The 27,803-nt window shown below is 40.7% G+C and overlaps 1 protein-coding gene across 5 annotated transcripts in view; it reads left to right on the top strand.

The window, feature by feature from the left end:
- The window catches only part of NMT2 (N-myristoyltransferase 2), a 53,429-nt gene that overhangs the window by 19,487 nt on the left and 6,139 nt on the right, over positions 1-27,803 (top strand). For 4 of the 5 annotated variants that reach the window (XM_045006929.1, XM_045006925.1, XM_045006924.1 and 1 more), the window contains 8 exons: positions 6,006-6,150; positions 16,295-16,413; positions 16,511-16,602; positions 16,698-16,814; positions 17,640-17,810; positions 18,930-19,038; positions 21,727-21,897; positions 25,461-25,628. In XM_045006929.1, the coding sequence (XP_044862864.1) occupies positions 6,021-6,150; positions 16,295-16,413; positions 16,511-16,602; positions 16,698-16,814; positions 17,640-17,810; positions 18,930-19,038; positions 21,727-21,897; positions 25,461-25,628 (1,077 nt within the window). In that variant the 5' untranslated portion in view covers positions 6,006-6,020. The remainder of the gene's footprint in view (positions 1-6,005; positions 6,151-16,294; positions 16,414-16,510; positions 16,603-16,697; positions 16,815-17,639; positions 17,811-18,929; positions 19,039-21,726; positions 21,898-25,460; positions 25,629-27,803) is intronic. The other variant, XM_045006926.1, reaches the window with a different exon arrangement.

The following is a 27,803-nucleotide window of genomic DNA, read 5'->3' as shown; positions in this document are numbered from 1 at the left end:
ATATAACTACTCATCTCAGGCACGTAATGAGGCTGAAGGCCATTTCCAGGATCTGAGAAGTACCACTATCTTAGAACTGTCATGGTTTTTCATTTACAGGAAGGTACTGTTGTCATTTCTGACTTGGAAAAACGTTTAGGCTAAGTAATTGAGTAAGATGATTGGTGTCCCATAATCACAGGGGGATAAACTGTAGTTACTCAGATTTCTCCTTCCATTCTGCCTGTTTTATAAACACATTTATAAATATTCCAGTGAACTTTAAAAGTTTAAAAGACCAGAGATATGGATGGCTGCAATTTAAATATGCTACTTAAAAATGTCCTCTTGAATTGTTCAGGGCTGCAACATAGTCTACATTTAAAAATTGGACTTCAGGGTGAAACTAGTAAAAACAAAATAACCTTCCGCCCCCCCCCATTGTATTATTTTTTGGTGACCTAAAGTGTCCATAAAGCACTTCCCTATTGACTCTCCCTATGCCTACCTTCGCTGTTCTCATGAGCAAACAGGGTGTTGAAATTTACAGGAATCCTGTTCTGCTAGGCATTTGTATTTGTGAATACAAAGACAACTACAGCCAAGGGGGACTTGAAGACAGACTAAGGTTATTGAGCTACCAGCGTGGACCACAGCTTTTAAGAGCAAATAATATAATTTATGTGGGACTAGCAGCAATTCTGAATAGGTTTAATCAGTACAAAGACATTGCTGCCAGTTTTCCCCAAAATCAGAAAACTCTTTCCTGTCCTGTAGATAATGAGGATTAAGTTTCTGAGTTCTGAACTGATCTTGCATAACTATTTAGGTGAAGCTCTGACTGGTTTTAGTTGGGGATTTGCCTAAGTAAAATATGTGGTGGATCTGGCAATATTTTATTTCACTGGGACTTTGGGGCTCTTAGGGTATGTCTGCATTGCAAAAAAAACAAAAAACCTGCAGCATCAAGTCTCAGACCCCGGCATAATTCTACATCCTTTCCAATTTTTCAACCTCCTTTTTAAAATAGGGGCACCAGAACTATATGCAGTTTTGTATTCTTAGTCTCACCAGTGCTGTAAACAGAGTCAATATAACCTCCCTATCTCTACTTACTAGTTCCCTGTTTATAGACCCAAGGATTACATTCGCCCTTTTTGTACAGCATCACACTGGAAGCTTGTGTTAAGTTGCATGTCCACTGTGATCTCTAAATCCTTTTCAGAGTCACAATTTTCTGTAATACAGTTTCCCCTCCCCCATTCTATAGGTGTGGCCTGCATTCCTTATTCCTAAATGTATAATTTTGCATTTGGCTATATTCATAGATTTCAAGGCCAGAAGAGACCATTGTGATCATGTAGTCTGAGCCCTTGTGTAACACAAGGCCATAGAAATCCCTGAAAATAATTCCTATTAAAATTAAAAATGTGTTTTGTCCAATTTACAGAGCAAACTGGAGCACTTGGTACAACTGCCCTATCCTCATCATTATTTACCACTCCACCAATCTATGCATCGTCCACGAGTATTAATCAGCAGTAATTTTTACATTTACTTCCAGCTCATTGATGAAAATGTTGAATAGGAAAGTATAAAACCCCTATAACTGGATAATTAAGCAATAACATGCCTGTGGGGTGAGTTTCTTCCTAACCCTATGCAGCTAATGATTGGGTTATATCTTTGTTTGTAAATATTTTTGAATGCTCTGGTCTCTCATTTGTAGTATGAATTCATTCTGTAAATGTGACATGGAAAATATCTTGTTTAATATCCTATTGGCGCAAATACATATAGGAAAGGGCATGTTTGCATGAAACTCAGTTTTCAAACTCTCTGCATTGACAGAATATTGTCATCACAAAAGGTGCCATCTGGGAACTTTTGTACTGAAGAGAGGCCTTTTCTTCCCAGCGGTTGCTGTCTAGGCATATATGTAGCAGTCCTTACACAGCTCGCCTTGCTTTCTGAAATCTTATCTTTGCATTTTGCGCCTCTAGCCTACAAACAGCATGTCTATCCTTGTACTCTGTGTCTTTTGCAGGCTACAATGTGGAATTAACTTTGTAGTCTTTTATTTTGCAGCCTGCAGTATGTGCGAACACAAAGAAACAAAGCAGCAGGAGGAAATGTCATAGAACACAGACAAGGAGAGTGGCAAAAGGCAGTCTTCCCCCCACCCCCCAAATAGACAAATGGAGAGCCACAAAGAACTAATACATGTGTGAGCAAAGGCAAAAAAACAAAAATACCTGTTTTGAGGTGTAAACGTAAAGTACAGTGTGTATATTCTGTATTGGTAATTCTACTCCATAGCCCACATCTTTGTTCTGTCTTCACTTGCCAAGCAAAACTGGACATAGTCTCTTTGCTGTAAGTAAGCCCTGTCCATGTTCTAGTTCAGGATGGTCTTTGTCCACAATCTGTTTGTCTTAAAGTATTATCAATGTTTGTTCTAATCACAGACATTTCCCACAGCTGTTTTCTGTGTTTTTTAAAATGTCAGACTTGAGGATAATGGCATTTAAACAACTATCTAGATAGTAAGTAGTAGTTAGAGACATTTTCTAAATGATGGAACACCTTAAATTGAATAGTCAGGTAATTGAACTTATGGTTACAGTTGCCTTATGGTAGCCCTCTTCCAATTTTGTCCCATTTATTCCATCAATGACAGGTGGCTACTTGGATTTTGGATAGGGTGACCAGATGTCCTGATTTTATAGGGACAGTCCCAATATTTGGGTTTTTTTTCTTATATAGACACCTATTACCCCCCACCCCCATCCCGATTTTTCACACTTGCTATCTGGTCACCCTAATTTTGGATAATACATAAACTGCCCCCAGTAACAGTCTCACCAAAAAAAGTCATTAAGGCTCAAAAGGAAGTGTGATATCAATACGCTTCAAAATGTCACTGATTCCCTATTCTTTCCAACTAGTTCCTCATCTGTTCAGCATATCTGCACATGTAACAGAATGAACCTCCTCCACAACTCTTCCTGTGCCATAAGGGAGGATTCTAGGCACTGACAAAGCTTCACTTTATGCAGAAAAGGCCACCAGCTCCCTCTATACATCAGATAAATTTCCCTTGGATCACATAAAATTGTACATTTTGCGTTCTTCTTTCAGTCTTTGTGCCATTCCTCCAGAGAGTTTAGCCAGTCCCTCTTAACTGCAGGAACTTGCTCTAAATTGAGAAAGCAGATATTGCTTTCCAGCTTACGTGTGTTTCTTCAGAAAATTTTCCTTCTTTATTTGGAGAAATAAAGAGAAACTGGAAACAAATTTCATACCACATACCTATCTCTGAATTAGTTGCAAGGAGTGAAGAACCCTTCTCTCTTGGGAAGAAGGACCATCATCCATAGACTAGTCATGCTTAACGTCAGAATGATATATACCTTTTCCCCCTTCTCTTCTATATTATGTGGACAGATACCTTATTTATAATGGTCATTTATTATTGGCATAGAAATAGAATAATGATCCCCTATTAACAGGCTGGCTAGCCTGTCAAGGGGAGTTGGGCTCAGCCTCGCCTGTGACTTTAGCAGTTAACCCCCAGCTTATACTGATCTGGTGGCTCAATTACAATTAGTGATCTAAGCTATGAAAGGCTCAGAGAGAACTACATAGAGAGGATTGAGAACTCGGTGAAAGAAGAAACCCAGGAGAGAGGAGCCTAGGGAACCCCCCTCTCTTTGGGAAGGGCCTAGTGAAGGCAGGCTGGAGAAAACCACAAGGAGCAGGTTGGATTCCTTTGAGAGGCCCTGAGATAGAGCTTGTAAGAAGCAGGGAAGACCCTGAAAGAAGCTGCTAGAGTAGAAAGGGAGGCAGAGGGCAAACCTGCTAGGAAGAAGGGCTTCCAGGGAAAAAGACCTGGGAGGCAGTGCTCAGCCAAAGGAGCAAAGAAAGAAATCTGCAGTCCCCACTAGTAGGGGTGAAGACCAGGGAACGTCAGTGTAGCCTGAGGGGAGCAGGAAGATCTCTTGCTTGGATAATGGTGTAGATTCTGTAGTTGGACTTTGTTACCCCATAAGGGGAAAGAACTGAACTTAACAGATCACCTGGCCAGAGAGCTGGGTCATAGGAGACGTAGAGAGAGGCCATCGCAAGGCTAAAGAAGTGGTCAAGAGGGGTCCTCCCCTGCACACACTGCCACTTTCTGATACCAAAGGGGTGCTACAGTGGTGAGTGGAACTGCTTACACTGCTAAAATAAAATAAATCCAAAATACTAATATTGACACATCAGAATTGATATTTGATTAGTCCGTGTACTGGTAAGCGTTAAAAATCTCTCTACTTCCTTAGAAACCTTCATACTAGACCAATGGGAACTATATATATTGATCTTTAGTTGAGAACACTGATCCATGTCACTATGATTTGGATCTAGAAATAGGCTTTTTTTTTTTTTCTTGCTGTAACAGTGTTGACATAACTGGGTGACCCAAAGCCCATAAGTAAATAAATGTTAATGCACTGACTTTTCAGGCCAGAGAACAGTTTTATTAATATGTTCATAGTATTATTTTCACAGGAAAATCTTGCAATACTTTTGTTAACTAGAGAAAGTGCATAATGTTTAGAGGATAAAAATATATATTAAATGTTAAGACATGCAGGCTTTTTTGAAGTTGAAAGTTCTTAAACTATATGCAGTAGATCTGCCTTTGAGATGGATGGTACTGAAGCCTGCTGCTTGTCCATATTAGTTGTAGCTTGTGGTGTTTTTCTCTAGATGAGTCCTAGAAAGGAAGTAAAATAATGAAAGGATGACAAATTAATATGGAACTGAGAAGCAGGGAGCTTGTATATTCAACAGTTGGGATAGAACACTTTAAATAATATATTCTTTAGATTAGATTACATATATCTTTTGCCTTGGAGAAAACCTGGGGTGAAATCCTGTCCCTCCTGAAGTTGATGGCAAAACTCCCAAATCTGCTCCAGGAAGGTACTTTTTCTTAAGAAAAACAAAAATAGAAATATCCCTTCAGATTTATAACTCACTGTGCCTATCACTGGTTTGCTGTCTGTATACACTACATGGGCAAAATTCTTATTGAAGCTGTGGGTGCTCAGCTTTATCTCTGAAATGAGGATTTAGATGCCTAGTTTTAACCACCAAAGTTAGGAAAGTTTAGCCCTAGCTTTTAGGCTGTCTGGGTGGGGAGATGGTTCTGTAAAAGTCTCTTTCCTCTTTAATTAGAATTTTAGTTTATTTTATCTTTACTCTTAAATGCTCCCTTCGTTTTGAAGCTTTGCTAACATCTGCAAAACAACATTAGCTGTAGCACTGGGCAGAATGGACTTATAACACATGCATTTTCTGTACACTGAAAAGTAAAGCAAGAATTAATCAAAAGAACATCTGACAGACCCTCAGTAAACATTGAAATATGTAGCAGTATAGCATAACAGAAATATGGAATAGTGCTGACTTTTTTAAGTGATGTTTTACAGTATCTATCTATCTATCTATCTATCTATCTATCTATCTATCTATCTATCTATCTATCTATCTATCTTAAATGACCTTATGTGCATTACTAATAACACATTAGATTGTTAAACCTGAGGGAATTTTAAAAGTCAGCTTTGCTTTTAGCAGTTTACTCTGTTTTACCATTTCAACTTTGTTCGGATGGAGTGGTGGAAAAAAGAATGGTTAGCTTCACACTGTGGTCCTCATAAAGTAGCATAATGCTGCAGTGCTTGTGCTACAAACACTGTAAGTTCTTTATTAAATGTAAACAAACTATTTTGAGGATGTTGAAAAATAATTAAACTACTTTTAAAACAATGGAAGTTTATAAAATTGTTTTTCCCCCAACAAAACCTACATGTTGGGCCTGAGCTCCTTGGCAGTGCCTCACTTAAGGTGGGAGCAAATATACAAAATGCTATCAAAATATCGTTGAAGCAAGTGACATGAATATGGTGTGTGCACTACTTTTTCAGTGTGTATGTAGTAAACAAGCCTCTTTCCCCTGTTGTCTCTCTGTATAGAATCCAGCCATTCCAATGCAGAAGCTGCAAGACATTCAGAGAGCTATGGAGCTGCTCTCAGCATGCCAGGGACCAGCAAAGAACATTGATGAAGCAACCAAACGTAAATACCAGTTTTGGGATACGCAACCTGTACCCAAACTTAGTAAGTTTAACTGGGCCTATGTATAAAATTGACCTTAACAGTAGCTAAAAGGAATATGTTGAAATTTTACTGTGTATTCTGTAATACAGATATAAAGTTGGACTGCTTGGATATATTCTTTATCAAAATGTGTTAGGATTCAGTAGTCACTTCTGCTCTTTGCAGCCATCGGAAATTACTGATAAACTACTGAGGTGGGTGGTTTGGAGGAAAAAAATAAAAGGTATGTCATGAAATATCAGAATGAGTTTCATATATGAAAACAGGAAATATGCTATTGCAATGATCCCACTTAGGCTAACTGGGGTTTGAACTTGAGAACTCCAGGGAAGAAAGGTCTCTACCACTTAAGTGAAAGGAATAACTTAATTAGTTGGTAGCAGCAGTAGACTTTTAAACTGTTATAAGCCAGGTATCAGAGAGGAACAAAGACCCACACTATGCTGGTGTGGGATACACTGTTTTTGCATAAATTGATGCTAATTACACATCTCTCCCATGCATAACTATTTTGTTCCTATTTGTTCACCTGCTTCCTCCACTGCATACAATTCTTATCTGTAGTCCATCCTATATACGACAGTGTTTTCCTTCCTCATGGTTTTAGAGGCAGTTTGATTGAAGACTTCTTTAAACTGATTCAGTGTCTGTCTTTTGCACAGCTGTTGCCCATCTCCAACCACCCCTACTCATTACTGCTATGGGTGAGTGCAGTTGCTGACTCCTCCACCCTTGGAAGAAAGCCCTATTTCATTAGTCTCCTGTAAGACAATACTGCTAATTCCAGGAACTCTTCAGTGCCAGGGAAGCTTGGGGACCTTGCAAATGAAGCAGTCCCTACCACCTCTTTCAGCAGTGGTTTCCACTGACCATTTTCCTGCTCCTGAGCCTGGTTCCCCATTCCAGCACTCTTGAGGGATTGAACTGCACCACCTCAGCACTCTCAAGTCAGATAGTGCAGTAAGTTAATGTCACCGGTGTAGTAAATTAATGTCACCAGTCCTAGCTGGATGCCTAACCTCTATGCCACAGGTTAAATGAGTTCTCCTCACACACTGTTCTCCCTCTCTCCCAATAGTTAATTATTTCAATAGCCTTGTTATTTTGACCCTTTTCTCTTTCTGAAGGGCATGATGCAGAAGAACCCTCTTAAAATTACTACCTTTTGTAACATTTGGGGTTGTAAGGGCTTGTATCACTGCCTGCCCTTAAATGCTATGCTTCTGCATACCTTAAATGCTATGCTTCTGTGTCTGAGTCCTGACACTGCCAGCCAGCCTTACAAGCATGCAAGTCACACCTTGGCTTCTTCCACCCAGTTACTTTTTTGCAGAGTGAACGCAACACCCTTCCAGTCCCAAATTTCTCCAAAACTGTCTGCCAATTGGACAATCGGCAGAGGTTCCCAGAATTGTGAGTTCTTCTTTGAGTGCTTGCTCATGTCGATTCCATTCTAGGTGTGTGTGTGTGCCCATGTGCATGGTCGTTGGATATAATTGCCTTAGCGGTATCCATAGGGCCAGCTGTGGCACCCCCTTCAGTGCCACGCTTATGCGTCGGTATATCAGGCACCACAGGCCCTATGCCCTCTCAGTTCCTTCTTACTGCCTGTGGTGGTGAGTTGGAGCACCTTTCCTTGCATAGCAAGGTCTAGAGGTTTCGTCTCTTCTCACTTCGAGCCTTAGGGTCTTGTAAATAGTTTGTTTATTGTAGTTAGTGGTAAGTAGTTGTTAAGTGTAGTTAGAATTTAGGGTATGTCTACACTGGAAACTTCAAAGCGCTGCCAGGGGAACGCTCCCACGGCAGTGATTTGAAGTGCGTGTGTGGTCACATGCGAGCGCTGGGAGAGAGCTCTCACAGTGCTCCTGTGTAATCCACCTCCACAAGGGAATTAGCTCTGAGTGCTGGGAGCGTGGCTCCCAGCGCTCAGAGCCTGTCTACACTAGAGCTTTAAAGCACCCAGACTTGCTGCACTCGGGGGTGATTTTTCACACCCCAGAGCCAGCAAGTTAGAGGGCTATAAAATGTAAGTGTAGACAAGCTCTTAGAGTCCCAGTGGGAACTTCGCCCCAGGCAGGGCATGCCCCAGTCTCCAAGTCCTGCGTGGACTATAACGGGACTATGCCTGTAAGTGAACCCCACAGTAGCTGCCTCAAGTGCTTGGGGGAATCACATGTGAAGGACAAGTGTCGTATTTGTAAAACTTTTCCACCCAGGACTCAGAAAGAATGGGATATTCATTTGCAGGCTCTCTTCATGGATTCTGCTCTTCATCCGGCTTCCGAGCTGTCCCACCAAGACTTGTCTAGCACCTCAGCCTCGGTGCGCAGCACACCCCTGGCGTTGATGCCCAAAAAGAAAACAAAGAAGCATGGCTCCCCAGCACCAAGCAAAGGACCCAGTTTGGGCCGCCCGGCCACTCCGGAGCCACGTGGACATGCCTCCCTGGTCAGGGCCCTTAGCCCCTTAAAAGATCCAGATGCAGACCTCGACCCAGGACTTCCCATTCAATGGGAGTGGTCTCTTTTCTGAACAAACGTATGTGAGGCTGCATGAATTGAACGACAGTCGGGCCACCCTTCGCTCGCTGGGCATGTATACGCCTCAGTCTGCACAGAAGCAGTTCCGACCGCCCCAGCTGCCCAGGCCTTGTCAGACTTGTCAGAGGTCTTCTAGGAGAAGGGATAGAGACCCAAGTTTTAGTTGTCGCTGCCCTTCCTTCTCCCACTCACCCGTGCAGCCCAGCCTGGCGAAGCATCCCGGGAACCAGAATCGCTCATTTTGAAGGTGCACTCGAGAGCAATGACCCAGTCAATTCTCCGGATCCACTCTGTCCTTTCCTCGACTGTCTTCATCCCTACCGTTCGGCCTGGTTGTGTGTCACCTCGGACTGCTGGGTGCTGTATATAGTATCTCGGGGCTATATCCTGCAATTTTCAGCCACCCCCTCCCTCTCAGCCCCCCTCTTTCCTATCCCTTTTCAGGGACCCTTTTCACAAGCAACTCCTCGCTCAAGAGGTCGAGAACCTTAGCAGGACTTTCTCATCTCGCCACGAATGGTCGCTCCATCTGGAGGTGGTCAGCATAATCTTCCAGAGGTGGGGGACTCCCCAGGTGGACCTGTTCGCATCCAGGCAGAACACAAAATGCCACATGTTCTGTTTGATCTGGGGAGTGGACTGAGGCTCCCTGTCAGACGCCTTTCTCATTCCATGGTCGGGAGCACTCCTGTATGTCTTCCTGCCAGTGCAGTTGATTCACAGAGTCCTTGTGAAGATCAGACAAGATGGGGTGAAAATTATCCTAATAACCCCTGCGTGGCTTCGCCAGCACTGGGTTTGGCACATTGCTGAGCCTTTCGATGGCTGCCACACTGCAGCTGCCCCTCTGGCCGGATCTGCTGTCACAGAACCACAGCAGCCTTTTGCATCTGAAACTGGTGGTGCTGCACTTGACGGCTTGGCTACTGCATGGCTAAGCGCAGATGAGTGGGTATGCTCGGCCCGTGTCCAGCAGGTCTTGCTCGGTAGCGACTTACCTGGCCAAATGGAAAAGATTCACGTGCTGGACCTTTGGAATGATGTATTCAGGCCAAGCAGGCCCTGCTGCAAGATATCCTGGATTATCTGTTGCATCTCAAACTCCAAGGTTTGTCCCTGTCATCTATCAAGGTCCACCTGGCCACTAACTCAGGTTTTCCTCCTACGTTCCAAGGCAGGTCAATCTTTGCTCACAACATGACGGCACAGTTTTGGAAAGGTTTGGAGCATCTCTGCACACAGGTCTGATATCCCATCTCCTCCACCCCCCGCCAGGGACCTGAATCTCATGCTGTTGAGGCACATGGAGTCTCCACTTAAGCCTCTGGCTTCCTGCTCTCTCCTGCTTCTCTCCTGGAAGGTCTCATTCCTGGTCGTGATAACGTCAGCCCGCAGGGTGTCCGAGATCAGGGTGCTTACTTCAGAGTTTTCTACAAGGATAAGGTCCAGCTGCGACCACACCCAGCATTTCTGCCCAGGGTTGTTTCCCAGTTTCCTACTGGCCAGGACATATACTTGCCCGTCTTCTTTCCAAAGCCTCATGCATCTGATGAGGAGTGCAGGCTACGCACCCTGGATGTCAGGAGGGCACTGGCCTTCTACAGAGATAGAACAACGCCTTTCTATAAGTCAATGCAGTTGTTCGTTGCGGTGGCAGACAGAATGAAAGGTCACCCAATGTCTGCTCAGAGGATTTCGTCTTGGATCATGGCCTGCATCCACTACTGCTATGAGCTGGCAAAAGTGCTTCCACTGGCGATCGTGATGGCACACTCAGCTAGGACACAAGCGTCATCAGCGGCCTTCCTGGCACAGGTACCAATCCAAGATATCTGTAGAGCCACTGCCTGGTCATCTGTCCACATGTTCGTGTCTCATTATGTACTTACCTAGCAAGCTTGAGACAACACTGGCTTAGGCAGAGCAGTGCTGCAAGCTGCAAGACCGTGAACTCCGAGCTTGCCTCCATTGATACTGCTTGAGAGTCACCTAGAATGGAATAAACATGAGAAGCACTTGAAGAAGAAAAAACAGTTACCCACCTTTTTCGTAACTGTTGTTCTTCGAGATGTGTTGCTCAAGTCCATTCCATTCCCCGCCCTCCTGCCCCTCTGTCGGAGTTGTCGGCAAGAAGGAACTGAGAGGATGCAGGGCCAGCAGTGCCTGATATACCAATGCATGAGTGTGGCACTCGAGGGGGCGCCACAACTGGCCCTATGGATACCGCTAAGGCAAAAATCTCCAACGACTGCACAGGTGGGCGTGCACATAGCTAGAATGGAATGAACATGAGCAAGGCATCTTGAAGAGCAACAGTTATGAAAAGGTGGGTAACTGTTTTTTATTGTTAAACACCCCCTGACCTCTGCAAGTGAGAGTTTTGTTACTGCTAAGCTGTGTGACAACTGCCCTGACATACCAGCTTGTCTTCCTTGCAAGTAAACTCCTCATGACTCTGCCAGTCCAAACCTTGCCTTACAGGTAAACCAACAGTGAACCCCATCTCCTTAGCTTGCCAGAGATGTCTCCCTGCAGTATCCATCCTTCTCATGAAACAGTCACAGAAATTATGTTCTCTACTCCTTTAAGTAGACAGTAACAGCGTATTCATTTGACTGGGGTTTGACAAACATTCTTAGTTCAATCACAGCACTGAATTGATTTATAATAAAGCTGAAACAAGTTTATTTAATAAAAGGATGTAGGATTAGGTGATACCAAGAATAAGTAGTAAAGACAGAAAAGGTTACAAGCAAACAAAAGTAAAAATACATTTCTAAGATGTATTTAATGTCAGCAAGTTATAATCTTTGTCTAAGCAGGTTTCTCTCCTATATTCAATTCCCAGAGACTTCAACATCCTTGGTTGAAGGATCCAACGTTCTGTGATTTCAAGAGCTCCAGCCCCCTGAATCCCCCAAGTGATGGACAACTATGGGATTCTCTCCCCTTTCTTTTTTTAGTCCAGTAAACCTTTGAAATGTATTCTGTGAAAAGTAAGCCTAGACAAAACTTCTCTCTCCTGCTGGCGTGTAGATGCCATGCTGTCTTCCCAATGTTCATTGGCCCTCCTTCAAGAGGCAGGAATGCTTCCTGGGGGTGTGGTCTCTATTCTCCTGCTGATTCATATGTAAATGGGCTTCTATTGTTTTGATTCCACACTGCTTAATTTACACTGGAGACAGGTAGATAGCTGCCTTCCCTCCTGTCTTCATTAAAACCTTTTTCTCCCTGTGTTTAGTCACCAACTTTTAAAGTGTAATATCAGTGAGTACCCATAATTGCTCATATAGTACTAATGCATACATTTCACAATGCTATTAATCACCAGTTTGTCACAGGCTTTCACAAAAGACCTTACTCAATATACTTTTATAATACAGTAATATATACAATCAGCTGATTCAATTGCTTCTTATTTGAGATTCAGTTCTCCTGTCTTTATAGTTAAAAGGCTATCTCCCCCAGTTGCTAGTTTGATGGCTTTGTTTACCTTTTATGTAAATATACCTTCATTGTTTCTGCCTGACAACCAGGCGGTTTAGATAAGCAAGTATACATCCGTTTGTCTAGGGCAGATTGGGCTTATTCATTGCTTGCCAAAAACGTTTTAAGAACATAATTCTACCACATGTTTATAACTCTTTGTTCACACTCTGTAAAGACATCAGGCAAGTATATTAATGATCAGTGAGTGGTTCGTTTTCCAGTGATATACTACAGGCCACCTTTTGTTACATATATCATGACAACAGTGTGTTAGGTGTAGTAAGTATGTCAAGCCTGACAAAAGTTGTTGACACAGAGTAGTGAAACCAGTGGGCCCCCGTGTCACGCTTATATTACAGTACCACCCAGAAATGAGCTAGGTGGTGTACAGAACACACAGTAGGAATTCACAGGCACTGCCCCAAAATGTACAAAGACTAAAAGGACTCAAATATTTGAATCTTTAATCTAGCACCATGTCTGAATTCAGAGGCCTTGGATCCTAGGAAGTATGGAAGTATTCTTCTTTGGGATAAAATCTCCCTCATAAACCTAAACAGAATTTTCTAGACTTCTTACACTGAATGAGTCTCTGTCCCAAACAGAGTTTTTAGGATCACTCATCACAGACTGAGATCCAGGGAAGTCACCTCACAGCTGGAGAAGGAACCAAGCACCTGTCTCCTCCCTGCTGCTGCACCCAGGAAAAATTAATCCAACAGAAACTAGAAATGTCAAGAAGCCACATCACCATCCTTTGGGATTCCCACTCCTCTGTGGGGCCACCTCTGGCATACCAGGAGTGCCTGATCCCTTATGAAGGGCAAAATCTCCCAGAATCACACTGCTTAGGAACACATTTTAACTCCAGTAAGATAGATGTGTTAAATTGACCTGGTCCACACTCTCATAGAGATTGAAGAATTTGGTTGCGCTCAGACTAAGAAAAATCAAGGATGAAGCATCATAACATCTGAGTCCCTGGAGAAAATAGTCTACTCCGCATGGACTCATGGTGGTCACAAACATCTAACTAGCAGAGCATCAAAAAACACTGCTCTAAAGCAAAGCTGACAAACTATTTCCCGTCCTCAAGCTCAGCTCCTCCTTTCTGGTGCTTAACTCTAGATCAGGGGTAGGCAACCTATGGCATGCGTGCCGAAGGCGGCACGCGAGCTGATTTTCAGTGGCACTCACACTTCCTGGGTCCTGGCCACCAGTCCAGGGGGCTCTGCATTTTAATTTAATTTTAAATGAAGCTTCTTAAACGTTTTAAAAACCTTATTTACTTTACATACAACAATAGTTTAGTTATACTTTATAGATTTATAGAAAGAGACCTTCTAAAAACGTTAAATGTATTACTGGCATGCGAAACCTTAAATTAGAGCGAATGAATGAAGACTCAGCACACCACTTCTGAAAGGTTGCCGACCCCTGCTCTAGATGGTTGTGAGTAACAAAAATTTTACTGTTAAGAAAATAAGGCTGTGAATTAGTCTCCAATGGCCTCTGAGCCTCTTGGCCCCAGTAGTCACCTGGGCAGCCCAAACACCTGCTCCCATGGTCTGCTCAAGTTGTGCACTCCAAAAATAGGAAGTTATGGAGAGAATCGGGAAAAGTGAAGAAACACCCAGGAACTCTTTTATTGATGGTTATCCATGTGACAATACAAAATTCACTGCACTTTTTAAGTTAACCCAGTAGCTTGCTTAGGGTGCTGGTTATAGGCTTGGTCTACACTACAGAATTAGGTTGACATAAGGCAGCTTACGTTAACCTAACTCTGTAGGTGTTTACACTGTAATGGTGCTCCCACCGATGTAAGTTGCACACTACGTCGACCTAATAACTCCACCTCTGCAAAAGGTGTCAAACTTAGGTCAATGTTAGGGTGATGCAGTGTCTGTGTAGACACTGCGTTACTGATATCACCTGTTGTCTGTCAGCCCTGCACGGGACTGACAGCCCAGATTACTGCTGCTGCCTCCCAGTGAGGGATTGAGAGGCAGAAGAGCCTGAGCCTGGCCACCGCCTAGGCCTTCTCCCCCACCCTCCATGCCTCACTGGGAGGCAGCTGGGCCTGGGCTCTCCTCCCCTCCTCCTTTCCCCCAGTCCCTCACCGGGAGGCAGCTGAGATCAGGCTCTCCTCCCGCCCCCATCCATCATCAGGAGGTGTCCATGATCGGGCTCTCCTTCTCCCCACCCCTACCCCAATCCCTCACCGGGAGGGGGGCCAGGATCGGGCTCTCCTTCCTCCCTCCCTCCCCTCTCCATCCCCCGCCAAGAGGCAGCAGCGGGACTCCAGGCTGTCAGCCATGGTGGTAGGGAGACTCCAGCTGTCAGTGCCCCACTTCAGTCGGTGGAAGCACTGCCGACAGAAGGAGTTAGTGTGGACATGAAAAACAGTAATTACTGTGGCGGCTCTTTGTCGACCAAACTTTGGTCAACTTAATTTTGTAGTGTAGACAAGTCTATAGACTTCATCTCCAAAGTGCTGTTTGATGGCTTCAAGTAGCGTTCTGTGTAAAGCTCTCCAGCATTCTTGAGAATTTAACAAAATAATGTCACAACATTATTGCCTGAGGGACTCTAAATCCAGCTTTTGGAATTTTAGCCATCTTTTCAGAACACCTCAAACTAGTAGTCCTTTCACTCTACATGTGGCACTGGAATGTATTTTGTTAGCAGTCAGTGAGGTCATACCTTGAACATCCTTCAGCACCAGCTCAGAGATGAGAGCTTGCTGGTCCTATCACTCACCAGTCTAGGAGGATGAGGGAAAAAATGTCTGGGCAACTACCAACAAACAGGATCTAGAAGTGATTCTGAAGGGCTGCTTAATAGAAATAGGGTTTGTAGAATTTGAGTGGTCTTTGAATATTCTGTTAAGCTGCCTGGCTGAATCACTTCTACTTCCAATTTGTGAGAAGTAGAAATGGCCTACACCTTTACATTTTTCAGCTTCCTCCTGAGGTGTTGAGTGAGGGGGTGCCGGGGAAGGAAGCTCTTTCTTCAATGTGTTGAAGATTATGACTTCACATGGAAGCAATAGTCGTTCTGCTTCAAGAAATAGTTGCAGGAATCTTTGTGTTCATAAACTTGAAAGTTTTCCCTCCTTGTACAAAGACGAGACTACTAGCAGCAGTCCTATAGGTAGTATACCATAGCGGATCAAGACTATCATTTTGTAGCAATGGTATCTGGAGGGTTCTCTGTACCCCGAGTCTTCGTGGAGCTGCTGGTGATTCTGGCCTTACCACTATTAGGCAATCTCCTGACAGAAGCTCTTTCTGCAATAGAAGCTGCGTAGTGCACCCTACTGGTCATTCAGGTGTATTCATGAGAACTAAGATTGCAATAGTCTGACACGCTATCAATAATTTGTACAAGCATGATTAACATGTTATAATATATTTCCTAATGTTGTTCAGCTTTGGAAGCCTCTTCTGGGGCTGGTGGGCTGATGTGTAATAGCCATCCAACAGAGGAAGAGTGGATCCTGTTTATATTTTAAAAAATATCTTCAGTCTACCTGCTTCTGAAGTTGTGGAGAAAAACAAGATTACCCAGTAGCGAGTCCAGAACTATAAGTGTAACCACAATTTTAATTTTAAATTTCCAAATGAAAGTTTTTTCATTTCACCAGCAGCCATTCTATAAAATGCCCTAATCCTGCAAAAGCTGATGCATGTGAGTAGTGCCATTGAGTTCATATAAGTCAATGTTTGCAAGATCAGTACCATAGCTTGTGAATCTCACTACTGAACTGCAGAACTCCTCCCCAGATATAGCTTTCAGTAGTTGACTAAGTGATACATACATGCTGATAATTTGCTATTCAATTGTGCTCTGTTATGAAATGTTCAGATATAAACTGCAGTAGAATAGCTCTGAGCCTCTGTACAATAGCTCTGCTGAAGTATTAGCAGACTTGAGTGAGTTGTAAAACAGGGAAATAATGTAAGCAAACAAAAGCTTATTTTTAACATTTTTAAAAGGCTTCAGATTCTGATTTCATAATTGTACATTACACCTTGTGTAAAGTGACTTCAAAACTTACTAATTTTCAAATTAGCTAGTAATGTAATTTTTCCCCTCTCTTTCTATAACAGATGAAGTTATAACTTCTCATGGTGCAATTGAACCAGATAAGGACAATGTCCGCCTAGAGCCATACTCTTTGCCACAGGGTTTTATGTGGGACACTTTGGACCTGAGCAACGCTGAAGTTGTAAGTAGAATCATGTATGTGTACACACAGTCTTTGATGAAACATTCTGGCTCATTCTGTGAGATAAAATTCTTCCTTTTTTGATGTGTGTTTTCAGCTAAAGGAACTGTACACATTATTAAATGAGAATTACGTAGAAGATGATGATAACATGTTTAGGTTTGACTACTCACCTGAGTTTCTTATGTGGTGAGTAGCAATTTCTGTGTTGGATTGCAAAGAAGGGTGTTTTGATCACATTCTTTTGAGCACTAATTTGTAATGGTTTCTGCCACTGATTCTAGGGCACTACGTCCTCCAGGCTGGCTACCCCAATGGCACTGTGGAGTTAGAGTATCGTCAAACAAAAAATTGGTAGGGTTCATAAGCGCCATCCCTGCACACATTCGGATTTATGACAGGTAAATATAAATAGATAAAAATAAATATAAATAAAAACAAATGATATATCTTGAACTGTCTTTCATGGTGGGGATTGTCTGATTGAAGAGCTGAGTGCTAGGCCTCATTGACAGTAGAGGGAGAAGAAACCTTACACAGGTCTGAAATTTTTCACAAGGCTTTTGGAAGTTCCCAATTAAAGCTAATGGCAAACAAATATCCACCTCAGAAAGATTCTATTGATAGAAGATGTGGAGAGCTGCTTGATGTTTTCTGGCCTATTGGAAAGTGTAAAGTGTATGTTCAGTCAGTTAGACTTACCAGGGCTCTCTCTGTAGGGTTGGAGCACTGGAATAATTAATTAGTGAATATGAGCTGTGGAGCCTTTTGATATCTCTTTCCTCCTGCTTTGATTGCTTTCCGGGCCCTTAAATCCAGGCCACAATTCAGGTCATGGTACAGATCTAAAGGGTATTCCAGGCAAATTCTCCAACCTAGTCATCTTGCCAGATGCAGTTACAGAATATTAACATTTGTTATATACTTTGAGGATGCAACTTAAGGCAGCCAGGTTAAAAATTTGGATATGTATGCTTAGAAGTATGTAAAATACAAAGAGCATATACCAACATTGGATAAGAAATCTCAATGATTTATCAGAGTCCTTTGTTACATAATTGAGTCCTTCTGTTGAAGACTTTAAAATGAGCATTATTTATGTTTTTGAGAAGCTACCTTGTATAACCTGAAATTTAGTATCAACATGGAAAATAAAACTATATAAATAAGACTATACTATGTTTTAGTGAGTTTTATAACTGTTTTGTTATTTAAATTGCTTTTAGTGTGAAGAAAATGGTAGAAATCAATTTTCTTTGTGTCCACAAGAAATTGAGATCTAAACGAGTAGCACCTGTACTGATTCGGGAAATAACCAGAAGAGTAAACCTGGAAGGGATTTTTCAGGCAGTTTACACTGCAGGAGTGGTACTCCCCAAGCCTGTGGCCACATGCAGGTAACCTAGGTGGTGTTCATAGTAACATTGCTCCCAAGGATGATCATTTTAAAGAGGATTCCTTGTCATTTTCACAAACTAGCTAATAAAAATTGTTCATTTTTCTGCTGTAAACTTCTGGTAAACATTCTGGACTTGATTTTAATGCAGAGAACATGGCCAACTTCTTTGTGGTGCCTTGGACAAAGACATTTCTTGGAGTAAAATCTAGTTCTGTTTGGGGCACTGCCTGCACTTTGTTAGAAACTGTGCTAGCAATGACAAGGTTGTATACTTTGGTACATACTTTTTTCAAGTGACCTATTGCTTGACTGGTGGGGTGAACAGAGTTTCTTGGAATAATATAGTACTACTTTTTAAACACCTTCCTGTAGGGTCTCCTCTCTGGAGAAAGAGAGGTTTGTTGTGCATCTTACAACGATGTAAGAACTGTACTTTCAGAAAATTTTTGTCTGAAGTTCAGCATAACTTTGTTTGCATGGAGTGGATTCAATATTGCTTATGCTGCCACAAGTTCAAATCACTGTAGAGTTGGCTCAGCCCTTAATCCTTCTGGTAGATAACGAAGCTCTGTGTAATTTTTTGGATTAAATTTTAAAAGCTGAAATCTTGTTTGCAGTTTATGGACATCAGAAATACCATGAGTCTTTTTTGGGGGGAAGAGTAGGTATAGGTTTTGCTATCCCTCACCATAATTTTTCCTCCTTTGATGCTGGGTATTCAAAGGTGTTCTGTCACAGAGACAGCTGGCAGGAGAAGGCCCTCCCAAAAAACTGCTTACACAGACAAGCAGAGGGTCTTGTCCGTACAGCAAAATGAGTGTTGTGAAAACAACCAAGGCTATGATAAGGGTGAAGTTGCCCTGATTACTAATCTCAATATTAAAAATGTGTGTGGGTACAAACTATGATAGTCAACCATACCATAGTCATTAACAAGTTTAAAAGGTGTAGGGTAGACACTTTATGCTGCTCAAGCCCCCCATAGATAGTAGTATAGGATTGCCCCTTAGATGCAATTGTTTAATTTTGGGAGGCAGGGATTGGATGAAATATATATAAAACATATATTATTAAAATTAGTAATTATATTAACATGTATTTTAAATTGTATTTCCAGGTACTGGCATCGATCACTGAACCCCAGAAAATTGGTAGAGGTGAAATTTTCACATTTGAGTAGAAATATGACTTTACAAAGAACAATGAAGCTCTACAGACTTCCCGATGTAAGCAATGTATCTGCCTAGAGAACCCTCAGTTATTGTGAGGCCCAAAATACCCTTCCATCAGCCTCCTACAAGGCAAGATTTTCATTTTGGAAGGAAAGCATTTACACCATGTAAAAACATATTTGTTCGTTGCGAAAAGGGTTACAAGAGTAGATGAGTTTATTTAGAAATACCAGAGACCCTAAAAAACTCACAAAACTCCCCAAGTAAACTTCAACTCAATCCTATTCAACCACAAACTGAAGACACACACTTTTTACAACTCGATACCATTAATTTTTCATCCAATTAACATATCATTTTTAATGGAGTAAAAATGACCTGAATTTCTTACAAAGAAAGAATCCTAAAATGTTGATAAGGCAATGCCGAGAAGCATTTTAGTCCAATTTGCCAGAGAATATTTTCTCCACATGGTGAACTGTTTCAGCAAATTGTAGCTCAGGAAATGCTATGTACTGTGCATGCCTTTTCTTGGGATAAAAATCTCTCCCCCTGCCCCCTCCAAGTTTTTCCATAATGACTTACCTGCCTTTGGACAGCCATATTGCCGTCATTGGTTGGTCTGATGTCACAGATGCTCATTACTTTTATAGCGTCAACACTATACTAGATGCTCCCCTGCACAGCAGAGTCCATTGTTTGTGTCTCAGTACATAATGCTATCAGTGTGACCCACTTCCCATGCTGTGCACACATGCTCTCTCACTGTATGCAGTACAGTAGTTAGCAGAGCCTAAAAATGAATAACTAAATTAATTTATTTTTTAGGCCCAAAGAACTAAGTCTAACTTTAGTCAAATTTGAAATAATTTTTAGATGCTAAAAATCTAGTAGATATTTCAGATATAGGGTTTGGTGGCATTTCTATTCTTTTCATATAGACAAGTTCATAAATGAATGGGGTTTATTAGAAAATATACAACTCTTATTCTAACCAATCTTTCTAATTCATAAGTTAGACTACAATAGAAGAAAAATAAAGTTTGGGGAGGGGGGAAATAAGACCTAGAAACACACCTAGGAAGAGATTAGGACATGTATGCAGCACTGTACACAGACAATAACTTCTGAGTAAAATTTCTAAAGCACCTAAGTGCCATTTTCAAAAGTGACAGAAGCACTTAGCAGCCGATGTCTCTCAGAAAGTCAAGAGAATTTAAGATCCTTGTACCTAAAGGTATGTCTGTGCTGTAATTGGACATGTGATTGCAGCTCAGATAGGCCTAGCACTAGCTTTAATCTAACTAGTGTAGCTAAAATGAGCTGTGAAGATGTGGTGGTGGCCTGGACCTCAGCATAGTTAGCAACACAACACTTGATATTTTTTTACTGTCTACTCTGAAGATCTGTTTGAAATCATATAAGAATATTGTGATTATATTAACAAAATGTTACTCTAAACAACTCTTCTTGGGTATTTTTCACTTTCCAATTATATAGTTACTTAATAGGGGACTTTTAAGACAAACTTAAAGTGAGGAAAAAATATACCAAAAGGAACCTACCTTGCCAATCTGTTGTTGTTTCAGACATTTGTTTTCATACCTTCTTCTGCCAGGAGCTCAGAATCTTTGGCTAGAGCTGCCACTTGAGCTGGGATACAGCTGAGGATTTCTGGGACTTAAGGATGCCCCAGCCAGGCTTCCTTCCCTGCAGGCACACTCCCTATATGGGCAGCTGCACTAGTTCTACACCACTCAGTGATCCGTCTTCCACAAGGGGCATCCTCAGGGATCCATTAAGCTAGTTTTTTGACTGCTTTGCTGGAATTGGGCAAAGTTGTAAGAGCCAGCCTGAAAATTGGGGCCCCCTGTATTTTGACCTTGCCATGTTACCATGAAAAATGACTAACATATTAAACAAATTCATTATATGACTTCATTGAATGATGAAGCAGATAAGCTCTGAAAGAGAATGAACCTTTGTTTAATGAAGAAACATGCTTGATAATTAACAAAAATTTGGTGGAGAAAATAAGATTCAGTTGCTTGCCACACATCTAAATGTTAATTACAATGTATTAAAAATATTTTTTCTCCATTGTATAAAGTCCCTCTGTAAAATATCTTATTTTCTAAAATGTACTGTAGATTAGTAATTCCAGAATGGCCTTAATTTATGTGAGGAGGGCTTTCTCATGAGTAGAAAAATGGTTATGTCTGCATAGAAAATTTAGACAACAAGGTAGTTTGGAGGGTAAATGTAGCTGGAAATTTTCATGTTAAATGTTTGCTGACCAAATATAAGCACATGAGAGAAAGTGATTTTTACATGGTATCCAACATATTTTTGTCTTCTGGTCAGTTACTGATAATCAGGGTTTTTTCTGGGCCCTAAATAATTTAGAAGAAAAGAAGTAATGATCAAACTAAAAAAGGAACACACTATGTTTGTAGTTTACGCTACAGTCAACAGTGTCTGTTTCCCTGGAGAAATGAAGTAGTACTAGTAATGGTATGTAAATATTGATGTGCCCTAGACTGTCTCAGTAATTAGAAGGTAGGAAATATTGATTGAAGGCAGTTTGTAAATTGGCATAATGAATTATAATGCTAGAGTAAAGTAGGCTAATAATGAATATTCTATAGCAAATGGAGTGCGCTCTGTAACCTACTTTCACATATTTTGTAAATAAATTCCTCCTTTCAACATCTTTTTTTTTTTTCTTTTTATTGTAACAAGGCCACAAAGACTTCAGGTTTGAGACCAATGGAACAAAAAGACATTAAAGCAGTGCAAGAACTGATCAACAGTTACTTGAAGCAATTTAATCTTGCTCCTGTAATGGATGAAGAAGAGGTAGCCCACTGGTTCCTGCCTCAGGATCATATTATTGACACCTTTGTAGTTGAGGTAAAAACATTGGTTAACAATGTAAATGAGGTATATGTAAATTTCACCCTTGCCTCCCCAGTAATATTACACAGGTAATTCAATGTAAGGCTATATTGACATTAGGGTTTTGATGGTATCAAGATAACTACCATGAGAAACAAGAGGGCTTTCTAGTGTATTGAGAGCCATGATCTATACTTAACCTTTCATCGTAGCATTTGTGGAGCTTGACATAGTTTATCCATTTTGTTCTTTATATTAAACAGAGAACAGTAAACATTATTGTACATTCTAATATTCTAATTGCATGATAAGAAAACACTTATTTTTGGCGTATGTATGGACTGCAGTGGTAATATAACAGGGTGTTTAAATAAGAATTCTAAAACTCTGAATGTAATGACCATCTGGGAGGCACTCTACATTTTTTTAAAATCTTGTTTGCTTTTCACCACTCCTTTTTGGGAAAAAAACAATTTGATTATAAGTATTAATATTCGAATCTGCTTTTCCAGAAAGAAAAGAGCTGCTAAAATGACTGAGATGAGGAAATGGGAATCTGATTGGGGTCTGATGTCATTTCTTCAGATGTCAAATAAGAACTCCACAGCAGGCCAGCACAAAATTTAAATCCTGTTTAGCTGATTTCAGGTGCACCTATTTATATGGAGAGTCCTAGTATCGGATAAATCTGCTTCAAATGTAATCTGATACTCAATTTAATAGTTTAAGTTCACATCTCTTGGTGCTATTATTTGTGGGTAAAATTTTCAAAATGACCCATGTAGCTTAGAAACCTAAGTTCCATTGAAAGCTGCTAGTCACTATATTAAATTTGTTTGCTAGTGCTTAGAAATCCTTTTAGGATGAAAGAAACTACAGAAAAGTTAGATTGCAATTACATGTTAAGAAGGCTGCCTTCACAGCACAAATGGCCAAAGGCTTTGTTTTGTTTTAAATTCAAAATGTTGGTACTAAAGACCATAGCAAAATGAAAGGGGAGACCTTAATAAAGCTCATAATCACTGAATTAACATTTCTAGCATCCTTAATGATTGTGCAGATTTCTTAAGCTCCATAATTAATTCATCTCTGAGATACAGAACTCAGCGGAGACATCCTCATATTTGATATTTGAACTTTACATCAGAGGTCCTTAAAAAATCTGACATCTCCCTTATCACGTTTCAAGAGCCCTTTTGAGCTACTATCTTGCAATTTGGTATATTTTTTCAATGTGCATCACTAGAGCTGATCTAAATATGCTACATATTTTCCACAAAAAATTGCTGTCAAAAAGCAAAAAAATTCCTTTTCCAAAGAACTGGAAAAATTTTGAGAAAAGAAGACTGATAAGTATTCACATATGTTAAGGACTGTTACAAAAGAAGACAGTGATCAGTTGTTCGTAGGAAGGTAGGACAAGAAGTAATTGGAGAAAGTGGTTAAGGACATTGAGGTCAATGGTAATTGGGACAAAATACAATATGGTTTTACAAAAGGTAGATCATACCAAACCAACTTGATCTCCTTCTTTTAGACGGTAACAGATTTTTAGATAAAGGAAACACAGTGGATCTAATTTACCTTGATTTCAGTAAGGCATTTGATACGGTTCCACATGGGGAATTATTAGCTAAATTGGAAAAGATGGGGATCAATATGAAAATTGAAAGGTGGATAAGGAATTGGTTAAAGGGGAGACTACAACGGGTTATACTGAAAAGTGAACTGTCAGGCTGGAGGGACATTACTAGTGGAGTTCCTCAGGGATCGGTTTTGGGACCAATCTTATTTAATGTTTTTATTCCTGACCTTGGCACAAAAAGTGAGAGTATGCTAATAAAGTTTGCGGATGACACAAAGCTGGGAGGTATTGCCAATACAGAGAAGGACCGGGATATCATACAGGAAGATCTGTATGACCTTGTAAACTGGAATAATAGTAATAAGATGAAATTTAATAGTAAAAAGTGCAAGGTAATGCATTTAGGGAATAATAACAAGAATTTTTGTTATAAGCTGGGGGCTCATCAGTTAGAAGTAACAGAGGAGAAGGACCTCGGAGTATTGGTTGATCACAGGATGACTATGAGCTGCCAATGTGATATGGCCGTGAAAAAAGCTAATGCGGTCTTGGGATGCATCAGGCGAGGTATTTCCAGTAGAGATAAGAAGGTCTTAGTACCGTTATACAAGGCACTGTTGAGACCTCATCTGGAATACTGTGTGCAGTTCTGGTCTCGCATGTTTAAGAAGGATGAATACAAACTGGAACAGGTACAGTGAAGGGCTACTAGGATGATCCAAGGAATAGAAAACCTTATGAAAGGAGATTCAAAGATCTCGGCTTGTTTAGCCTAACCAAAAGAAGGGGAGATATGATTGCTCTCTATAAATATATCAGAGAGATAAATACCAGAGAGGGAGAGGAATTATTTAAGCTCAGTACCAATGTGGACACAAGAACAAATGGATATAAACTGGCCATTAAGAAGTTTATATTTGAAATTAGGTGAAGGTTTCTAACCATTAGAGGAGTGAAGTTCTGGAACAGCCTTCCAAGGGGAGCAGTGGGAGCAAAAGACATATCTGGCTTCAAGACGAGCTTAATAAGTTTATGGAGGGGATGGTATGATGGGATAGCCTAATTTTGGCAATTAATTGATCTTTGTCTATTAGCGGTAAATATGCCCAATGGCCTGTGATAGGATGTTAGATGGGGTGGGATCTGAGTTACTATAGAGAATTCTTTCCTGGGTATTTGGCTGGTGAGTCTTCCCACATGCTCAGAATTTAGCTGATGGCCATATTTGGGGTTGGGAAGGAATTTTCCTCCAGGACAGATTGGCAGAGGCCCTAGGGGTTTTTCACCTCCCTCTGTAGCATGGGGCACAGGTCACTTGCTGGAGGATTCTCTGCACCTTGAAGTCTTTAAACCAGGATTTGAGGACTTCAGTGGCTCAGACATAGGTTAAGGGTTTGTTGCAGGAGTCGGTGGGTGAGATTCTGCTGCCTGCGTTGTGCAGGAGGTCAGACTAGACGATCATATTGGTCCATTCTGACCTTAAAGTCTATAATTGAGTCTGTAATTGTCTTTATTTGCAGCAGGTGATATTTAGATTAGATATTAGAAAAAGTTTCTAACGATAAGGGTAGTTAAGTACTGTAACAGATTACCAAGGGAGGTTGTGGAATCCCCATCATTGAAGGTTTTTAAGAACAGGTTAGACAAAGATGTGCAAGGGAAGGTCTAGGTATACTTGGTCAGTCCTGCCTTAGTATGGCAGGATGGACTAGATGACCTCTCAAGATCCCCTCCAGCACTGCCTTTCTATTTATGAAATTAAGATGTTCTGAGGGCACCAATTCCGTGCGTCTGATTTTAACCAAGAGAATTTTTGGAGTTGTGATGAATGCGCGGTAGAGACCAGTGCTGATAGCCATGCCACCTGAAGGGTAGGCTTCTGGAAGCTAGTATTTGTAATTTCCCAAAATATCTGCTGCGCAGAGTGAAGGCTAAAACTGTACCTAATTAATTACAAGCTGATTCTTCATTCAATGACTTTTTTCTTCCCCAGAGTTCAAATGGTATTTTAACTGATTTCCTGAGTTTCTACACGTTACCTTCAACAGTTATGCACCACCCTGTTCATAAAAGCCTCAAAGCTGCCTATTCCTTCTACAATATTCATACAGAGACTCCTCTCTTGGATCTAATGAATGATGCACTCATTATAGCTAAATTGGTAAGTAACTTACGTTCCCTGTCTACTTTTCTCAGAAAAGTAGGGTAATTTAAAAAAAAATGAAAGGAAGTATTTAATGTGTAACATTCCATTTTTTTTTACTTTAAAAAGGGATTTTTAATGCACTTGCAGAACTTAAAAAAATCTATACTAGCTTTGCTCTTCACTTTGAACAGTACTAGAGAAAAAGGAAAAAATTCCCATAAACCTGCAGTATTTTTACAAAATATATTTTGAATAGTGCTGTTGATTAATCGCAGTTAACTCACGCGATTAACTCAAAACAATTAATCGCAATTAATTGCACTGTTAAACAATAGAATACCAATTTAAATTGATTTTTGATGCTCTTCTACATTTTAAAATATATCCATTTCAGTTACAACACTGAGGGATAGCTCAGTGGTTTGAGCATTGGCCTGCTAAACCCAGGGTTGTGAGTTCAATCCTTGAGAAGGCCACTTAGGGATCTGGGGCAAAAATTGGTCCTGCTAGTGAAGGCAAGGGGGCTGGACTCGATGACCTTTCAAGGTCCCTTCCAGTTCTAGGAGATTGGTATATCTCCTTTTATTACCTTTAATACAAAGTGTACAGTGCTCACTTTATATTATTTTTATTACAAATATTTGCACTGTAAAAATGATAAACAAAAGAAATAGTATTTTTTCAGTTCACCTCATAGAAGTACAGTAATGCAATCTCTTTATCATGAAAGTGCTACTTACAAATGTAGGGTTTTTTTGTTACATAACTGCACTCAAAAACAAAACAATTTAAAACTTTAGAGCCTACGAGTCCACTCAGCCCTATTTCTAGTTAAGCCAATCGCTAAGAGAAACAAGTTTGTTTACAGGACATAATGCTGCCCATGTCTTAATTACAATGTCACCTGAAAGCGAGAACAGGCATTCTCATGGCACTGTTGTAGCTGGTGTCGCAAAATATTTATGTTCCAGATGTGCTAAAGATTCATCTGCCCTCTTCATGCTTCGGCCATTGATCCAGAGGACATGCTTCCAAGTAGATAGCGTTGGTGAAAAAAAGTGTTAATTACATTTGTGACTGAACTCCTTGGGGGAGAATTGTATGTCTCCTGCTCTGTTTTACCTGCATTCTGCCATATATTTCATGTTATAGCAGTCTCGGATGGTGACCCAGCACATGTTGTTCATTTTAAGAACACTTTCACTGAAAATTTGACAAAATGCAAAGAAGATACCAATGTGAGATTTCTAAAAATAGCTCCAGCACTCCACCCAAGATTTAATAATCTGAAGTGCCTTCCAAAATCTGAGAGGGACGAGGTGTGGAGCATGCTTTCAGAAGTCTGAAAAGAGCAGCACTCTGATGTGGAAACTACAGAACCCATACCACCAAAAAAGAAAATCAATCTTCTGCTGGTGGCACCTGACTCAGATGATGAAAATGAACATGCGTTGGTCCACACTGCTTTGGATTGTTATTGAACAGAACCCGTCATCAGCATGGACGCATGTCCTCTGGAATGGTGGTTGAAGTATCAAGGCACATATGAATCTTTAGCGCATCTGGCATGAAAATATCTTTCAACGCCGACTACAACAGTGCCATGCAAAGACCTGTTCTCACTTTCAGGCGACATTGTAACAAGAAGTGGGCAGCATTATCTCCTGCAAATGTAAACAAACTTGTTTGTCTGAGCGATTGGCTGAACAAGAAGTAGAACTCATTGGACTTGCAGGCTCTAAAGTTTTACATTGTTTTATTTTTGAATGCAGGGGTTTTATGGTACATAATTCTACATTTGTAAGTTCAACTTTTATGATAAAGAGATTGCACTACAGTACTTGTATTAGGTGAATTGAAAAATACTATTTCTTTCGTTTTTTACAGTGCAAATATTTGAAATAAAAAAAATTATAAAACTGAGCGTTGTACACTTTGCATTCTGTTTGTAATTGAAATCAATATATCTGAAAATGTGGGAAACATCCAAAATATTTAAATAAGTGGTATTCTATTATTATTTAGCAGTGCGATTAATCGCACAATTAACTTTTTTAATCACGCGATTAATCACGATTAATTTTTACATCACTTGACAGCCCTAATTTTGAACAATGTTCTGTTACCAGTAAATTCAAAGCAAGTGGTTTATTACGCTGTTTGGTAATGTGATAACTGAAACCCACAGTT

The sequence above is a fragment of the Mauremys mutica genome, chromosome 2 (assembly GCF_020497125.1).
Source record: "Mauremys mutica isolate MM-2020 ecotype Southern chromosome 2, ASM2049712v1, whole genome shotgun sequence".
NCBI lineage: Eukaryota > Metazoa > Chordata > Testudines > Geoemydidae > Mauremys > Mauremys mutica.
Note: the sequence above shows the minus strand (reverse complement) of the source record. Positions and strands in the feature narration are given on the sequence as shown.